The sequence below is a fragment of the Triplophysa dalaica genome, chromosome 1 (assembly GCF_015846415.1).
Source record: "Triplophysa dalaica isolate WHDGS20190420 chromosome 1, ASM1584641v1, whole genome shotgun sequence".
Taxonomy (NCBI): Eukaryota; Metazoa; Chordata; class Actinopteri; order Cypriniformes; family Nemacheilidae; genus Triplophysa; species Triplophysa dalaica.
In genome coordinates this window covers 4,990,334-5,009,980 of record NC_079542.1, presented here as the reverse complement: position 1 = coordinate 5,009,980, position 19,647 = coordinate 4,990,334, and the positions used below count along the sequence as shown (strand labels likewise).

Sequence of the window (19,647 nt, the reverse complement as noted above, 5' to 3'; positions counted from 1 at the left end):
TTTGATGTTATTTCATCATCATCAAACATTTCTGAAGCTCCGTCCTAATAAACCTCAGTGTGATTTCAGTTCGTGTTGCACTTCTGTCAGTATCTGCTTGGAATGAAGCTGGAAGGAAAGACTTTAAAACAGAATTTCATTTCTGAATTAGAATGCCTGCTTGATGTTTAATATTGTGTTCAAATAGCTTCCTGATTTTTCCCTTTATTCGCACAAGATTCTCTTCGAAATGTTCTCAGGTCATGCTGGAGTATTGTTCAAACTTAGAGTCGATGCTCTGCATTTTTGTCATTAAATAAAAGTAGAAATCCCAAAATGTGTCATTGTAAACTTGAAACAAAATAGCAAAATTGAAGCTTTTGTCACGAGGGGTCTTAAAACTATGTATATCACAAATGCAGTCCTGTGTTAGGATAGAGTAGCAAAATGCAGACAGGGGCAGGTTTTCACTGGCTTTGTGAAATGAAAGATAAAGATGGATTGCCAGAGTAAGTATCTGTATCACACAAAAGCCAGAGGTGTAGTGAAAGCTCTTCAGCTCGCTGCTTCATTGTGTGGAAAAGGGCAGAAGTGCGAGAGACCTCCTGCCTGCGCGATTGTGCAGGTGAAATAAAAGACGTCTCTTTTCTCTCGGGCTAAACTGCGGCATTGATGAAAATAAATATATAAATATATAATCCTCTTCTTTTAAAATTTAATGTCCACTCCTGCCACATCTCTTTCTCAAAGGAAAAAAGGTTATTCTCCACTGCCTTGAATAATATTGATACAGTATAACGTTTCAGAGGTGCCATCAAATGCAGCTTGCTTCTGAAGTTTTCACTTGCTTTTATAGTTGAAATACATATGCAAAGCTTGTCACAAAGTGTCAAACGTGTTTATGGGAATTAAGAAACAAGCACGGCGGGATTATCATCAGTCATTTTCCAGGTTCGTGCAGAGTTGGCAAAACACGAGCATCCGCCAAAAATAACTGACTCTGCAAGTGAGTCATCCAAACAATGTGCTCTCTCTACGGCTCACTGTGGTACGCAAAATATAGCATCGCCCGGCACGACTTCATATGGTGCTCATATGCATGGTTTAGTGTGAACAACACAACTTTCGTTTTGTGTTTCACAAACTTTGAGGTCTTGTGTACCTTGTCCGCATTTACAAATTGCAAACGCCACAGATAAGACATCTTTAATAATTCAACTATATCTTCTAGATGTCAATGAGATTGAATTGAGATTTTTATTAAGTCTCCTGTGGTTTATACCATCTCACAAATGTTGCCATTCAAGTTTCAGACGAGATCTCAACAATGTCACGAACTGAGGTCAGATTTGCCAAATCAAAAGTCAAAAATCAATGTTATTGTCGGTGCCAATAGGCTGTTGGTTAGTGCGGCGATATATAGCGCTAGTACGCTCATGGCGACATGTGCCGATCCTGCTCCCCTATCTCTACCCAGCCCTTTCCTGTCGCTTCTTAAATTTATTAAACATAAATATAATTGATGATCTTAATATGAACTCATACATTTCTCATCAAATTTACCCGAATCCAGATTATTTTACCTTTACAAACTATATTCATTTTACGCCTCCATATTATTCACGTATTTCAACGATTGTCTCATTTTGGTTTTTATTCTCAGCTACACAAACCTTTTCACACATTAATCATATTTTCCCCCCTTAAGGAGAATCTGAACTTCAGAAAACCACGAAGGTTCACTACAATTATATTTATGGTTTATTTGGGAACATCTCAAGCATCCTCGGGGGAAAACATAACCCAGGTCGGGAATCACTACTCCCAATTTATGACATGATTTTTAATTCTCTTTAGGTATAAATGTCTTAAGACACACAGCTGATAAAAGGAAAAGAAAAATAAATTAGACACATTTCCCTTTATTGGCATGGCGAGGCTGATGAAAACACATAAAAATAAAATTCACAACAAAGATTGTACAATACGTACAACTACAAAGGCATTGGTAAGGACTCAGCAGAAGGCAACAAGGAGAGGAGACAGATAGAAAATAACAGACAAACACAGTCCCCTTGACTCAAGATACACACGCACTCTATCAAGTCCACACACAAAAACACACACAGCCTCAGTAATATAGATCCTGTTCTTTATGGAAACACAAAAACTGTTCAAAGCAGTGGCAAATCCAGTCATTTTACTATGGTAAAACATCTGCCACTCCAAAAAGATACACCCGATCAGGTGCCGTAACATATTGCTACTTCAGCAATTTACATAGCGGATTTGCAACATAAATTGCAACGATTAAAGCCACATATATGAAAGAGACATGACTCAATACCCAAGCTCTGTGCAGAAATACAAACACAAGTACAAAAGGTTCTTGTCTCATATACAGAGCAACTGCTTGTGAGAGATGTTCTCTGATCTTTTGAGTTTGATATAAAGAACGTCTGGCTCGATTAAGGTCGCAAATTCCAAAACAAATCAACAACGACAAAAAATGCCTTTTATTGACCAAAACTACAAGCTTACCTTAAGTGTGTGTGACAGGGTACCGCTGTGTTCGGGCAATATGAATTATTAAATGTTCCTTCGAGGTATTTTCAGACTACACCAAGACAGACTTTAGTGTTGTGGTTGAGCTATTTGCAGAAACAGAGATGATTTTACTGGTAGCAGAACTGTAACGCTGTGCAATTTTTGGCTTTTTAAGCCGACGGCTTGTATTGCATTTTTAAATAATATACAGCATACACACGCACACGCACACTCACACTCACAATATGTCCCATATGTGAACAGAGTCTGGGTAATTGTCATGTTTAAAACCATACAACAACATGAGCTAAAATACAGCTTTAAAAAATAATTTATTGCTTTTTTATTCACATTTTCATATTCCATTATTACTTTTCATTGTTTTGAATTATTATGAGTAATGACAAGATTAGTATCATATATATATATATATATATATATATATGTGTGTTTATATATATATAATTTGTACATCAATTACATTTTTCCCTTCTTTTTAAAAAAATTCAGGAAAGAAAATTGTAAACTTTAGTTTGGCATTCACATAATCAAGAGTGTGGAGCAAAGACACAGATTCTTTGCGGTACAACAAAATACCTGCAAAATTATCTTATTGCTTTATGTAATAAAAAAAGAGATGAAAAAGGGGGTGAGCGAGTTTTAGAGCTAGAACACAACTGGACAAATGAATCACTTGCGATTGGAGCAGCAAAGTTCATAATGGTCTAAAATAGTGATCGTACAATATTTTGTTCTCCGAAGGCATATAAAACCATACTTCCATTTTATTTTACATCCTTTCCAGTGTTCGCTGAAAAACAAATAATATAAATAGCAAAATTTGTAAGGCGCATCATGTGAGATGGCAGCCATAAATATTTTGATTAAAATACTGAGATAAATACATAAATAAGTCGATCTGTGTTAGATTAATAATCATCTCTTTGTGAAAGTGTATTATCAAACAGGAACAATAACAATAATTATTGTGAACAGAGAAATCAAATGAAAGCTATTGATTCCTACCCACAAAAAAGATCAAATAAAATAAGAAAATATCTTGGGGTTTATCGTTTTTTTTCTTTATACAAGTGTGAACATAAACCCATGAAAATCTATCATACACATCATGTATAAGGAAAACACTGCGACGTGAACTTCAAAATGGGATGAAACTGCACATGGAGTTCTTGAATAAAATAAATCCTTACAAAAATGAAAGCAAATAAAAACAACCCGAAAAGAAAAACAGAGACAAAGTTTGTCGCGTGCTCCCCCATAAGAGCAACAAATCTCCACATTACAATCAGATCACACAGTGTAGGCTATACATCATTGCAATGACTACAGATCAACATTCTAGAAAATTTCATCTTAAAAAGGCTGCGTTTTACAGTGCATAGCTGTAACAAACAAAGAACGCTGATATGCACATCAAATAAAAATATTTCTTTTAACAACAGTTGTAAATAGGCGACTACATTTTTCCAGCTCTGTAAATGCAGACGGTGTTACCGTCCCATCGATTTCCCAAAACCCTCCATAATGTAACACCACATACAAACACCGGTTTAAAAAAGAAACAGCCCACAAAAATAAACTCCAAACAATAAAAACAGATTGAAAAAGCTGCGCTTCCCCACCTGTCAAAGTGCCGAGGGTGAAGTGTGGAGAAAACTCTGATGAAGATTAGTGTGTCTCTCAGAGCCTCGTGCAGCGGGACAGTGCACGACCGCACACTTGTGTAGTCCACTAAAACAGTGTCCACTACACTACTCCACAGGCCATGTCTGTCCTCAGCTTTGCAGCAGCTAGATTCATGTAAACTTTGCTTTGCAGGTATACATCTATACACATATATCCCTTTATATACGTAGAACTTTTTCGTCCACATATACTCTTCTCACTTAAAGTGTAAAAAGTCTGGTAGTCTTGTATTGAAAGAACAGAAAGAAGAGTGAGGTATTGCAATTCCTCTCTTTCAAGCCAGCCGGTGCTCATTACCTTCTCAGGCTGTATTGGGCCTCGCGCAACAAGCTGTCAAAATCCATCGAGTCGTACTTGCTTTTAGTGGAGGCTGGATCAAAGTCGTCGGAATGGGAATCTGAAAGAAGTGGCAGACATCGGCAGGATTTTAGAAAACTGGTCTTTTGGTCGATACACACAGCAGTTTTCAAACGAGTACATTTACTTTAATATTCCTGGATCATTTGGTGGTATCATCGAAAAAAAAAACAGAATCTATATCATCATTTCATGAAAGGCCACTGTTTGTAAATACATTTTAGAATTAGAATAAAATAAATTTCAATGCAACAAAATCTCTGTTACATCTCGCATGCCGTCAAGTCCTGAATGTGGGTATAGCTGACAAATAAACCCATAAATGTGTCCAATGCTGTGACAGCAAAGAGTTTGAAAAACAAACTAACAATGAAGATAAATCATTCTATAAATCAATCTCTAATGGCATTCTATATTGTCAATAATAATATGAATCAAAATTTATTATTAACATTTTGTTTTCAAAATTGTTGCTGTAAGACACATGTACAGTATATTTGTCAAGTACCCTAATACTCCTCAGTGGGTTTAAACGTCGAGGATCCACTGCCTGAAATGAGAACCAAGCTATCATACGATTTGATTCACGCCCAGGATAATAAATACGCCCGTCTAATCTCCACTGGCAGACGGCGTCGCAAATGGTGCCCTCGCAAGCGCTGCGGCGCAGTCGCGGCACCTGAGAAATGGGAATGACCGTGGCAGGCAGGAAGTGCCAGTCGTGATGTAATACTATGGCTAAGGGGAGAATCGTGTCATGCCGCGCACCTTGAAAGATGAAAAATGCCCCTCCGCTCCACTTAGAACTAATGGACGGTGTCTCAGAAATCGAGAAGGAAAGTGGAAAAGAAAGAGGAAAGATTGACAGGACGACTTGTGGCGTGGCATTATTCTAGTCGCTTGCCTCTTCATCTGCTCCTGTCTCTGCGGTTCTTCCTACGCTCGCCATAAAAACCCTGGCACTGGTAAAACGAAGGTCGGTCCATTCATCCACCCTGAGGCGGGGGTAGATTCCCAAACATGATGCCTTTGCTATACGGCCTCTAACAAACGCTTCTAAGATCACCTTTGGATGACGTATTATCCAGAATCCAAATACCTTTGGCCTTACCCTGAGCCTTTGAAATACACGGTAATGTCCTCATTATTTGAAGGAAAGTGCTCTTGTTCCCTTTCATTGACCCGCAGTGCTATCGATGGAGACGAATCATCTCAGTGTCTCGAGCGTCACACGTCCGTGATCTCACAATCTACAGAAAATAGATGTGGTGCGCGGCTATACGTGAAGTGTTGAGAGTCTGAAGAACCCAAATATCTGTGGTTTTACACATCCCCAGTAAAGGCACTACCCTTAGGATTCAATCCCTCTGCTCCCTGCCCCCACATGACACTTTTTCCCAATAGGTGGAAATCCTGAGTGCCTATTATCACCACAACCCCATCATATGCATCACGGCCAGAAAAAAACCCATAACATTTTACAGAAGAATCTGTCATTCATGGATCCATCAATCTGATATGGTCTAGATCGTAACCTTGGTAATCTTATACAGAGGACACAGCGCAGATGAAGAGGAGACTATCTGCTGGTGCATTCTGGGCCGGAATGAACACCCTGTATAGGTATCTAATAATCTTTCATATGTGAGAGAGAGCGTGACTGGGTGAATTGAGAGAAATATTGAGTGCAAAAGAAAGACTAGATGTAGAGTAGGCGGTTCTTCACTTTTAACCAATAGAAATTGCTAAAATTTCATAAATGTGCAATTTAACAACTAAATGCTTTTAATACATATCTATAGATATATAGAGTCAAAGTTTATAGTTGATTCAGACAGCAGATAGTCTGGAGAGACAGAAAGAGAGAGCGATGCTTTTCGCCCCAAAAATAATGTGAAAAATGCATGCTGAAATATAGAATTTTCCATTTTAAATGTATTTGAATGAAACTTATCAAAAAATCACAAACGTTAAGCATTGTTGTTGAGCATATTGCAAATGATACTTTTCTTCAATAAGTTTTAAAGGAACAATTTCTAGGAAAAAAAAGTGTTTTGCTTCAGCAAAAAGGTATTACAATTTAGACTGACAATATACATTTTAATTCCCAATTACATTACATTTTTCTTTCAATCACAATATCAAAAGTTTTCCACTTGTTTCGAGCTTTTCTAACTACAAGAAGATACAGGAATAGACTAGAACAATTGTAATGTACAACAGAATTGCAGCGATGGTGGTGGAAAGCAGAATATAAATGAGTCTAGGACAGATGGAGATGAATCTGTTTATTAATCAGTCAATCTCCGACAGAAAACTTCCTCTTAATTTCTCCATGTGTCTCTCTCTCTCTCTCTCTCTCTCTCTGTCTTTCTGCAGGCGGCTCACTCCTCAGTGTCATGGTTAGTTCTTGCTGCTGTGCAACATCTCAACAGCAGGCAGATGGAGGCACACTTGGAAAGAGGAAGCTGGTGGGGCTTGACCTTGCTCTCCTACCCTTCCTTACTGTTTTCCCGTCTCGCTTTTTGTTAGGCATTTAGTGCACACAAAACTCCAACTACGTGCAGGGGCACCATACGGGGGGGGGGCTGCTGTAGGTTAGTATGATACAGAGGTCCACGCACTATTGGGGACGCCTGCCCGGGGGAAAAGCGATCATGGACCCGGAATGGACTGGGCCCAGCCTAATATTTAGACGGGGGCCCACAATACCTAGCGGCACCCCTGACTGTGTGTGTAAAGAGATCAATTCTAAATTGGGATTGGATAAACCAGAAACCGTTGATCACGTCTCTCGTGTCCCGTGTCGCTACCGTGGTAAACTCACTATAACCGAGTACCTCTTATGGATTATTGTGGCAATACTTTCACCTAGGGAGGATGAGAAAGGCTGCACTTAGGTCTGCAAGTCAAGCTGTTACACTCACCTAAATCTGTGTAATTTGATTTACAGACTTGCTTTTGTCCACCAAGGCAGAGCTCAAAGTGAGGCTCGTTCGACCTGCGCAAGGTATGTCCGTTTTCAAGAGCAGCGAGCGCGTCACAAGTGTAGCGGTAGGTGATGAAGCCAAAGTTGTCCCTGAAACAGAAAATAAAGAGTTAGATTAAAAGCTATGGTTTATTCCAGGGGTCTTCAACTACTTTTCTTTGAGGCCCAGATACCAAAAGTATTAATAGAATGCGGGCCAGTTTTTTCCCCATATCATAATTTCTTCGGTTGTTTTGTATTTCCGTTATTTATCGCATTTTGTTCCTTTATACTGTTTTTGTTGCTCTCAGTTACAGGTCATATATTAAAACATGCACACAAATATTGCATCCAGTTTATACCTTTTCATGATATATAATTTTAAGGGATTTTGTTTTTTAATTGTATTTTATATTGCATTGCCGAATACATTTAATGAATTTACTCACCCCTAGTCCCCCAGTACTTCAAAGATGTAGTTGGTATTGTTTATATTCAAGAACATATTTTTGAAAATATTATTGAAAGTCAAATGAAAACAGTCAAAATCGCTAATACATTCAGCACAAAAGTAATCCCTGCCCCTTTACGTTAAACTGGCGTCTAATAAAGCGAATCAATTTGTCTGTGCAAGAAAATGAACGCTCTTATCGCATTCCATTCCATTCCATTTTCTACCGCTTATCCGAACTACCTCGGGTCACGGGGAGCCTGTGCCTATCTCAGGAGTCATCGGGCATCAAGGCAGGATACACCCCCTGGATGGAGTGCCAACCCATCGCAGGGCACACACACACACTCATTCACTCACGCACTCACACCCTACGGACAATTTTTCCAGAGATGCCAATCAACCTACCATGCATGTCTTTGGATCAGGGGAGGAAACCGGAGTACCCGGAGGAAACCCCCGAGGCACGGGGAGAACATGCAAACTCCACACACACAAGTTGGAAGCGGGAATCGAACCCCCAACCCTGGAGGTGTGAGGCAAACGTGCTAACCACTAAGCCACCGTGCCCTCCCTCGCTCTTATCGCATCTTCGAGTGAATTCCAATCGCATTCATGTGCCCCACGCACCTATAATAGCAGATCCTTTTAAGTGCAAGTTGTGGAGGGAGATGAACAGCTGTTTTTGTAAATACAGCTGTTTAAATCATACATAATGAATGCAGTAATAAACATCAACATCGTTTTTTCCTTATCTGAGACAACATTTCACGTGGTTCACAGTACTTCCAGCAGTTATTTTCAAGTGCACATGATGCGTTTTGGAACGCGGCCTATCGTGTGCGCAAACCAATGTTATAACAATACAAATAACATTACGTTTCTTGGACAGACCGATCAAATCGCTTTATAAGAGATCACTCGTTATGAGCCGTGAATTACTTTTGTATTAAATGTAGCAGCGATTTGGATTAGGATGACCACCACCCAACAAACCAAATGTGGGACTGGTAATCCGTTGGTGTGGAACAATGTGGGACACAATTGAAAGGTAGCGCGAAACTGTGATATATTAACAGAATTAAAAAAACATAAAAATAACGTGTTATTTAGTCCATTTCAACTACAGAATAGTTAAGTCATAGATAAAATGCTATATAACATTTTTTATGGCGATTTCAATTTTAGGTTCACTGTCTCTTTAAATTTAAATAAACTTATAATTTTGTAAACTTTAAAGATCTTCTCAAAAAGAGAAAACTAAAGGAATATAAAAAAAGAGTTTCTCTTTTAAAATGATTAATTGTTAAATGCACTTATTTGTAAATAATTTGTATTTTAATACACTAACCACAACCTATAGGCTAAACACAGTGTAAGATGTTTTAGTGAGTTTCTATTCGGCAAGTTGACATGGGAGGATCGCCACCCGATCTACTGACAGACGCAGCCTCTTGATGACTGAAATCACGTGCTTCTTCTCATACATTGGGTAAAAGTCAGGCTTTAAAACATACTTGAGTTTATATGAGCTCATTGGACACTGGAGTGCACCGGGTTGCTGCTTTTAACACAGCGCTGATAAATAGTTAAATACGCAAATAAGCATCTCATGTGCGTTTCGGGTTAAAGAACGTGTTTCTTTATGTGACAACTAAAATCCTAACAGACTGATGAAAATTTTGGGACATTTTCTCAATATGTGACATGCTGGACAAGAGGTGAAAATGCTGTGCGTTACAACGCAAAGCAGGACAGGTGATCACCCTACTCAGGAGACGCATTTCTTAAAGCATACCATTCTTAAAGTCTCTCTGCTTATTTGTTGAGGTGTTGCATTTGGCCACGTGGGTCACCAGTTGACTAGCCCTAAAGCTCCCATTCACACCACACAACTCTGGAATCAATAAACTTCTTGCTTTCCACCGGTCAGCGTTGCGTTGTAATTTGTATTCAAATCCACATGTACACGTGAGAATCTGTTATTCAGGTCATGAGAAGCAGCTAAGCCTGTTCCCTTAATCACCATCATATGGTGCAAAGTGCATAATTAAGAAGATTTGAAGGATTTCTCTCATTCTCAAGAAAGATATTGACCCCTTTTACCATTTGACACGAACAATTTACATTTACATTTATGGATTCGGCAGACGCTTTTATCCAAAGCGACTTACATTGCATTACACATTTGTTTCCGAATATGTGCATTGTGCAATCCTTGGGATCGAACCCATGACCTTGTTGTCGCTAGCGCCATGCTCTTACCACTGAGCTAAAGCAAAGTGCTAATATAGAAAAAGCACGCTGCCTTACCCATCATGTCTCAAGTTGACTGTGCACTCCTCAATCTCGCCGAAAACTTCAAAGCGGCGTTTGAGCTCTGTGCGTGTGCTGTTGGCACGAAGACGTCCCACATACACCACTCGCCTCTCCTCCTGGTCAAAGAGAGAATGAGAGAGCAGAGATTAGTCTAACGTAGAGCTTCTGTCGCTCCGTTTCTTTCTCCTTGACTTTTGTCAACCTCACCCCATGACTGTAATTAACATTCAACACTGTGGGAAAACCAAGAAAATGTCTGGAGGACGCTTTTGTCTTTTTGACTGTTTTATGTGTGTGCGCTGTAGTTTGGGGATGTAACTGTTCCCCAAAATGAGCCAAATCTGCCAAACCCCCCCCTTTGCGGAAACTCAGGCATGTCCTCATTTGGAAACATGATTCATTAATTAAGTGAATAATGTTCGGCCAAAAACAAAACTTGTGTTGTTCCAAAGCTGTATGACGAACACAATAAGTGTTCACAAATAAGTGAAATAAAGAAATAGATTTAATGAACTTTTAAATACAGCGTTGTGCTGGGTTATAGCTTAATAGATTTTATACACATATTGTGGATGGAGGCAGGCTTTCTGGGTCATTTTTACAGTACGTATTCATATTTTGCTTTGTAATTACCTAATAGGATAATTTTGTACTTTTCATTATACAATCACAGGCACCATGATGTCAAAACGTCCGTTCATCATCATTTATATTCACCAATGTATCAACAGGTAATGTGCGTTACTATTTGAGCTTTAAATCCATTTTAAGAAAACGAACCAAAGAGAAAAAAGCAACCAAACAGATGATGAAAACCAAAAGATCCCACCACCAGGCCGAATTCATTTAATTCCGCTAATCTTGAGATAAAGCCCAAGCCTCGAGCCTTATTACCCGCCATCATTTATTCATTTGTTCACATACCTGACAAAATATACCTATGATCCTCGACTATAACCAGAGGTCTCTTGTAAGTCATGCATAAAAGATCTCAAGTCACACAACAGAGTCATAATTCACCCCTGCGCATGCTGTTGGCGTGTCAACAACAACAGAAACCTACAAATGAACCGCGACACACGCCAGGGTTTTTTCTCCGTTTTCTCCGCGGCTCAACCCCCTCCCCCCCTTCCATCACGTACAATAGGAGACGAAAGTGTTTGCTGAATTGGTAGTTTTTGTTGCTGACAGCTGATAAATGCGGCAAGGTTTAAAAGATGACACCCTGAGACTGGAGCTTCGTATGAAGCGCTCACATCCTGTGCCCCCCCAAAACCTCTTCTGACAGCTGAGCCGCCGCTGCTAGTAATTGTCTCGCTGCTGCGGAGAAGAGGAAAAAAAGGAACGTACGCTGGGGCCGAGTCATGCGTGCATTATTTGACGTGTGCATTTATCAGTGAACTGAGTTGGAAAGCCGTCTCATTTCACAGTCTGTTCAGGCACGGCGAGAGAGAACAAAACTGATATTTCATCTCGGGGAGACGCGTTTCAAATATGTAACCGTTCAAATTAAAACGCTCGTTTTGGGACTGTGTATTAACATACCTTTGATTTAGGCTATCTTAATTTAACTTTTCCCTCGGTTGTCTGGTCAAAAGCATTTAGCCCGTGGTGTGATTAATAGAATCCGGCATCGTTCTGAAACGCCGCAGAGATGGTAAAAATACACAACTGGGGGATAAAGAGGAAACTGAATGATTCAGAGTTGCGTCTTTGCACGAGTTCAGTAGTAGAGAGAGAGAGAGAGCGCGCTGGGATATGAGTGCGCTTCCAGCTTTCTTTAGGCATACGCACTGATGAGAGCGAGATGAAGCCTGAAAACACAAATTGTATGATTCCTGCTAGCAGGAGAGAGAGAGAGCGACTGGAAAACTTTCCCATAATAGCGTGTTTCTTCGGCTAAGGGCACTTTCCGTCTTAGATACCGATATACAATTATTTGTCCACTAACAACTTCCAATGGTGGATACACACGCAACAAAATACATTTCACAGTAAAACATAACTTCAAGTTGAGCAGAATGAAAAACAAGACTAATAATTGAATAAAACACTGAGCCGGGTCACTCACTAGTGCTTTCTGCCGTTGTGTCTCCCTCTGCTCAGCCCTCTCGTATTCCCGTTTCTCATAATCCCGTCTGTACTCTTCCCTCTTCAGACGCTCGTGCTGGTATTCCTCGTAGCTGTCGTACCTACAGTTGAAAACATTTCAGAAAGATGTCACACTTTCGACACATACCCATAGGAAAGAAACATCACAAATATCTCAATTTATGATCCTTGACAGCAACGCAACTTTATGGAGAGCAAATCAAAATGCTTTTTTGATTCTCTTGCCTCTCAGATTTTAATTCACTCGTGATCCGTGCTCTTATTTGCAAAGATACCAAAGCCTTAAATACTACTGATCAAATGTGCTATTCAAAATAATGACATTAAATTGCAGTGTATACTATACAATACATTTAAGGAAAAGTCCAAACATATCTTCACTTCAGTATGCCAAAAAAGAGCAATTTCTGAGTAATACGGTTTGGCTCCGTGTACATAAATGTATTGTTTTTCTCAAGTGGCCTTGGGATTCCGCACACCCGGAGCAGCTTGCTTTCTATTCTTCTTAGCGTGGAACACAAACAAACACATTAATAAGTTGTCTCATTACATTGCGAAAGGTTACGGCTCCCAATGGCGCTACTCTTAAGGGAATATAGCAGAAATTTGGCAGCTGTGTCTGTCAGCACAACTTCACATGCCATTACTTTTTGCTTAGTTTGAACTTTGTGTCCAAAAAAGTGCAACTTCTCCTACAACCATTTGCAACACGGTGTAAAAGCACAATATGAACGGGCTGAAGTGTCATAAGGGAGAAGGTGCTTCTGAGAGGCAGCGGGTCCCTAAAGCAAGCTGCTCCTGCCAACATAAGCTTTATTGTAAAAGTTTTCCAAGTTTAAGCCTTGAACTGATGTATCATCATAACTCATCATATCAATTAGACAGAGTCAGCAAACGACTTGCTTCCTTTGCATAAGGACGGACTCTGAAAGTTCTGCAGACACAGTACATTACCTCACGGCACTTATTTAAGTCTGTCTCGTATCTGTATTATCAGCATTTACATTTTAAACTAGAATACTTTAATACTTTTATGTCAATTGTCACATCATAGACTTTACATTTCCCAAGTACTGGCACTTACCGGGGCCTGCGACCAAAAATTGAATTAGATTGGGATCGAAGGCTTTTATAAATCCTGGGAATAAAAGTGCTACCATCCATATTTTCAGGAGAACTGTGTGGGAAGAAGAAGAAGACAAACCGCAATTAAAGCATTAAGATATGCACCTCATTTAATAATAAACCATAACTGGCAGTCTGGTGAGCAAATATAACACATAAACAGCACATATTATAACACATTGGCAACATGATCCTCAAAAATGTATACATCAAATAAAGGACAAGTGAATTGTTGATAAAAGAAGATTAAGATGTTAATTGTCAAGTAAACTCCTCATGTCTTAAATCTTATTTAACGTTTCATCTATCAACAATAAGCCGCTATGCCATCAGTACATAAAATCGCAAGATTTAACTTAAGGGAGCGATCAAATCTGAGATTTTTAACCTATCTTTATCAGTACTATCACTGCGTTACTAAATAACACTATCATAATCAAAAGATGCAGTGTAAACATTGTCTTGCCGGCACACCATGTGGATATAACCCACTTTTAAGTGTCCAGGGCTTCACTCACTGGGCGTTTCTTTCATCTCACGGGGATGAAGTGGGCAATGCTTTCTAGCAAAACAACAGCTGCTACTAAAAACAACAGAGCCCCATCAAAGAGTGCTGGATAGAAATTCATCTAAAATTCAAGCTAAAGGGATAAGGGTCCACTGAGGAAACTTCCATAAATCTCTCAAGTTCCTCAAGCGACACAGGCGTGTTTGCACAAGAAATGACTCTGTTGGACTCTATTTTGTCACTCACGCTGTTTGCGTATGACAAGAGAATGAAAAATGTTGAAAAATGCAAGACTTCTACTCAATGTGTTCCCGCAATTTACAACAAGTCAATGCATTGCTGTAATGGTGAAAGAATGTCTGAACTTGGATTTGCGAAGGCTTGACAGCGAGTGTGGTGATGAACAATTTATCCCACATAAATTTGTATAATACACAATCTAAGACTCTGTTTATCTTCGTCCCTCAAAGGCAACGCTCATTGTCTATTGTATGTCATTTTTCTCCGGTTGTGCCAAATCAGCTGTAACGACTTCAGGGTCCATGCTGCGAGAATCAGACAGCTCAAAAAGATGTTTACTTCCTTTAAAACCTCCCCTGCTGAGACATTCTTGTCCAAAAAAATTGCTAGGTAAACGTGATTCTGGGACGCGAATCTGAAACTTACCGAGAGGGAGAACGGCTGTTGGGAGACTCGCTGCGGGAGTATGGAGACCTGGAGAGGGATCTGCGTCTGTGGTGAGTTGAGGAACAGGATCTGTTACGAGAGATGGAGCGTGGGCAGCGTTGGTGTTGTGAGGAGAGCTGAGTGGAAGGAGGTGAAACGGAGCTCCACGAGAAAGAACTGCAGGAAGGGGAGCTCGAGGGAGATCCTTCAAGGAGCAGCTCGAGTGGAAAACCTTCCCCCAAGCAGAGCAGGCGTTCCCGGCCTACCTCCAGGTCCTCGAACTCAGGCAGACTCGGGTGCATATAGTCCCAGAGGAGGCCGGAGTTCTCGTCTCCAGAATCGCTGTCCTCAACAGGCTGGGTCCCCCTCTGCTCTCCCTCCTTCTCATTAAATACGGCTTGCTGATGGTTTCCAAAGTGCTTGTTAAGCTCTTCCCGGATCTCCTGGTCCCTTAGTAGTTTCCTGCCAGCAGAATAGCAATCCGCTGAACTTTTGGAGCCGGAAGTGAGGTTGGGGTCCTGTCTTCGAGCATCCACTGTCGGACAAGCCTCCTGAGCTGTGGGGGAAAGGCCTTGAAGCTGCCTGGCCAGAGAGGAAGACAAGGGGTTGGCGGAAGACAAAGATGATGTAGAAGTAGTGGAAGTTGGCATGTCTGAGTCTTTACATTCTGCATGCCGGCCCTCCATTGGCCCAGTAACCGCTGCAGCTGTGGTAATGGTGGTGGTGCTGTCTCTTTTTGTGCTTTTTGACTGGCAATAGTCGTGATCGCCAAAGACACGGGGCGTGGGCCGCTTGCCCCGACGTTCTTCTGATCCCCCTTGGGACATTGTGGAGGATGCCTTGCTCAGCTGGGCGTAGAGCTCTGTCTGCTCTGGGCCCTTCCGAATAGAGCCGCTGGTTGGCTGAGGGCAAGAGCCCCCATTGCTCAGCCTGGGCCTTTTGCTTGACGGGGCCGAGGAGGAGCATGAAGACAGCTTGTTTTTGAGTGATACTTTGAAAGGGTTCTCTTGACTGGCTTTGTGAGGAGGCGTGGTAGGTGGTGTCAGACCTGGGAGGAAGAACAGAGAAAAGATTTTTCCTCAACCTTACTTGTCTAAGTTTGATTCAAGTATTTACTAATCCTGATCCGTGTCTTATTGCAACCTCGACAGATTTATGTCACCTCAGATTGCAATACAATACGGATAGGGTTAACTTCTTTTCAATGTTCACATCTTTTAATAACAACATCCTTTTTGACGGACACAACAAAGCCTGTTCAAAATGGCAAATAATCATTTATATAATCCAACACACTGATCATTAGTTGTTGCTGGCACACTTAGACGCAGATGTATGAATGCCATAATTTGCTGTCTCCGGTGAACGAACAGTATTCGGGGAGCTGTTATCCTCCTTATCATTGCCATCTTTTCTGCTCATGAACCCCAGCCATTCTGACAGATTTATGGGGCAACAGATGGCAGTTATATGGGAAGTATTGAGATGCGCTGCTTTACGGCATGGGTAATGCACTTGCACAAACAACCCGAGGTAGTTCCTCTTTATTTTTCTCCACCTCACCCTCTCTCCAGCTCACTGAAATCTGCTATTCTTACTCATACGCACAACTGTTCCTTTTTCTATAAATTGTTTTTTGGTTTGATTTAAAACAGCCTTCAGAGGATGTCAGTCACCAGTCTAGTCCTTCATGTAAAAGAAAAATCCTCAACCCCCAGCATACTCCGTTGATCTCCTTCTCCCTGTCAATCTCTCTCTAAATTAGACAGATACAGAATTGCAGCCTGATGCAGTATATAAAACAACAGCGGCCCTGACTATATTTATCATAAGGCCTTTGTGATGTGCTATGAATAGAAAGCGTGCGCTGCCAAAGAAACTCTTGCCGCACCTATTAAACTCCATCTGGGCAAAACAATGGACGCAGGGTCGTAAACCAAGGACCATTATCGCCTTTACATTACATTACATAAATTACATGGCATTACATAAATATGTGCCGTTCAGTCAAAACTGGCTGTGATGAATGCGAGTGGATGCAAACAGCAATCATATGCCGGTGGGTTTTCTCATCTGTTTCTGGCAAGGTGTGAATTACACAGGGATCTCTGAACAAATTATTAGTTAAAGCTTACAAAACTGATCCCCGTGGTAATCTCAAAATGCCATGCAAGGAGCGGAGCACGGACTGACCTGGGTGTCATACGATACCATAATTAAAGGAACCCCTGCACAAGTTAATCTATTAGAGGGGTGTGGATTAGGGAGGCGTATTAAATCTACCGCTTTCACGCAACCGCTATTTTGCAGGTGCCTTGTTTCTTTCTCTTCGGTGAGAATGCCTGGCCATTCTTTAATTCTACAGCACTGTAAATGACTTCTCATGCTGCTGTCAGGATGACACAGACCCCAATGGAAATTTATGGAACCCAATGGATGATTTAATGGTCTCATCTGGTGTTACACTGACTGGTAATCAGTTCATCTCGTGTGGTCTTCAGGAGAGACGTATGAGCGGAGTACGAATGTCTATAGGAGAGGCGAAACAGGAGAGCACAATACCATAATCTTTAATAAAAAGATTCAACATCAAAGCAAATAATGCCACCAAATGTCAGTTGCCTAAGTGTTCCATCACCTGTGTAGCCCTCTTTAGTTTTGCATGAAATAGCACAGGCTTATAAGAACCGTCCTTTATGACTATGACAAATTAACCCTTGGCTTTGTCTAAGATGCTGTAAGGCTGACCTGACATGACTCTTTAATCTTAATGCAAGCATAAGGCGGAACACCACATCCAATACAGTCACACGTATTCACTGGCTCGCAGTCGTCCCAAAACCCATTTGTGTACTAACATCCACATTGTAATCCCCGTCTGAGCAAATTTAGCAAAAAAAGGTTACTTTCCAGCCCCAGGGCGGGTCAAATCTGTGCACCGAGGCCCATTTACTTTGTAGTAAGTGAATCCCAAATGGTCCATTCACCGTGACACACCGTGAGAGAGAAAGGGCAGCCATTTTGTTTTTATTGAACTGGAATGATTAATCTCTGCATGGGGGATTCAGAAATAATTACATGCGTGATTTATGCTGAGAGAAAGAAAGTGAGGGGAGAAATGCTGAAGACTTGTGTTTTTGTCCCAGCTGAGGTATAGTTTGTCTTAAGTGTAATTAATTGTATTCAATTATTTTGCCTTCATCATGTTTAAAAAAATATTATAATATTATTATATATTTTATGAAATATAACAATATATAATAATATTTCCTCTTCTTATTATTAAATATTAAGAATTCCTTTAAGGTCAAGTGTGTTAATTTTGGGATGATCTATTGATAGAAATGCAATATAATATACACAGCTATGCCTTCAAAGGTGCATAAAGAGCTTACAGAATGAAGCGTTATGTTTTTATTACCTTAGAATGAGCTATTTCTATCTACATACACTGCGGCTCCCCTTGCATGTAATTCCCCATGTTCTGTCAGCCGTCGTAGTGTTTCAAAAGGGAGGGGGGGGTGGCGTGAGCGGTTGGTTGAAATTCGCAACCTTGCTGCTAGATTTCACTGACTGGACCTTTAAAGGGATGGTTCATCCAAAAATAAAAATCTGTAATCATTTACTCACCTTCAGGTTGTTTCAAACCTGTATAAATGTCTTTGTTCCAATGAACACAGGTAGATATTTGGAAGAATGTTAGCAATTGTCAGTTCTTGGACACAATCCACTACCATAGTTGTATTTTTTGTTCTGTGGAACACGTAATGACATATTTTGAAGAATTTAGGCAAACAAAGAGTTGTCTGGCACCTTTGGGTACCATTTAATTCTTCCTACTATAGTAGTGGATGATGTCCCAGGACTAAAAATTACTAACATTCTTCCAAATATCTTTCCTTTTGTTCATCGGAACAAAGTAATTTATACAGAAATGACATGAGCGTGAGTAAATGATGACAGGATTTTCAATTTGGATGAACTATTCCTTTAATATAAATATTATAAATATAGATATTTATTAAAATATGATAATATAATTAGCAAAGGAAACTACCTTAATGTCCCTAATCAAATTGCTAGACTGTCTGGAAAAGATGCAGACAATATCTGTAGCTAATCTGAAATGGAATTCCAAGGCAAAACCAATTAAAACAATAATGCCACATCAATTTGTCTGTGATGTATTGAAGAAGTGAGCTGACCAGTCAAAGAGCATTAGAGTCTAAATGAAAGCGAGAGAATAAACTCTTGTTCAAAGGGGAAGAGAGAAACTTTCCAATAAATCACCCCAAGAATGGACAAAGTAATCAATAGGACTGAATCAAGTGGACTGTGTAAAATTCTGACCGTGTCTCATCCGTTCACCTTGAACCCTGAGCTTTAATTAAACTATTAAACTACGCTTGTGGGAGAACTTGCCCTTTGCCAGTAATCTAAAACAAGAAAGCTTATCTTTACTATTGAGTAAAAACAGCACGATATTCCATATCAACAACAAGTAAAATTTCGCTTCACTATAAGCAGAGCTCTTGTGTTTACCTGGGGTTCCAGAGATCTCCACACTCAATGTGCATTCAGCGGTTTTGTTCTCAAACGGAGATCCCTTGTGGTCACTGTAACACACATGAAAAACAATATATGAGAACAGTGACAAATCGCTGCTGTGTTTGTGTGAACTTACAAATGGAAATGAAATTAACAAAATGCCTCATTTTTTCAGATCTTTTAGTTTCAGATTTTGTCTGCTCTACAAAAGTTGTGTAAAAGCTCTCTCACTTACTTTGGAGATTCTGGGGTCAAAGGAAGTGGCAAGATGGTTGGTTTGGCTGCAGAACACAAAGGAGCATGGGTAATTAATTGACTAGTTCACACGTTGCCCAGTATATTTCAGGTCTACAACTAAAT

At 40.2% G+C, this 19,647-nt stretch overlaps 1 protein-coding gene across 7 annotated transcripts in view; it reads right to left on the bottom strand.

Annotated features, from left to right (window-relative positions):
- Nucleotides 1–3,586: 3,586 nt before the first annotated feature.
- The window catches only part of ppargc1a (peroxisome proliferator-activated receptor gamma, coactivator 1 alpha), a 267,178-nt gene continuing 251,117 nt past the window's right edge, over nucleotides 3,587–19,647 (bottom strand). For all 7 annotated transcript variants that reach the window (XM_056749146.1, XM_056749154.1, XM_056749138.1 and 4 more), the window contains exons 6-13: nucleotides 19,523–19,568; nucleotides 19,282–19,355; nucleotides 14,740–15,787; nucleotides 13,525–13,617; nucleotides 12,400–12,520; nucleotides 10,323–10,444; nucleotides 7,518–7,669; nucleotides 3,587–4,630 (exon numbers count right to left, since the gene is read on the bottom strand). In XM_056749146.1, coding sequence (XP_056605124.1) covers nucleotides 4,527–4,630; nucleotides 7,518–7,669; nucleotides 10,323–10,444; nucleotides 12,400–12,520; nucleotides 13,525–13,617; nucleotides 14,740–15,787; nucleotides 19,282–19,355; nucleotides 19,523–19,568 — 1,760 coding nt within the window. In that variant the 3' untranslated portion in view covers nucleotides 3,587–4,526. The remainder of the gene's footprint in view (nucleotides 4,631–7,517; nucleotides 7,670–10,322; nucleotides 10,445–12,399; nucleotides 12,521–13,524; nucleotides 13,618–14,739; nucleotides 15,788–19,281; nucleotides 19,356–19,522; nucleotides 19,569–19,647) is intronic.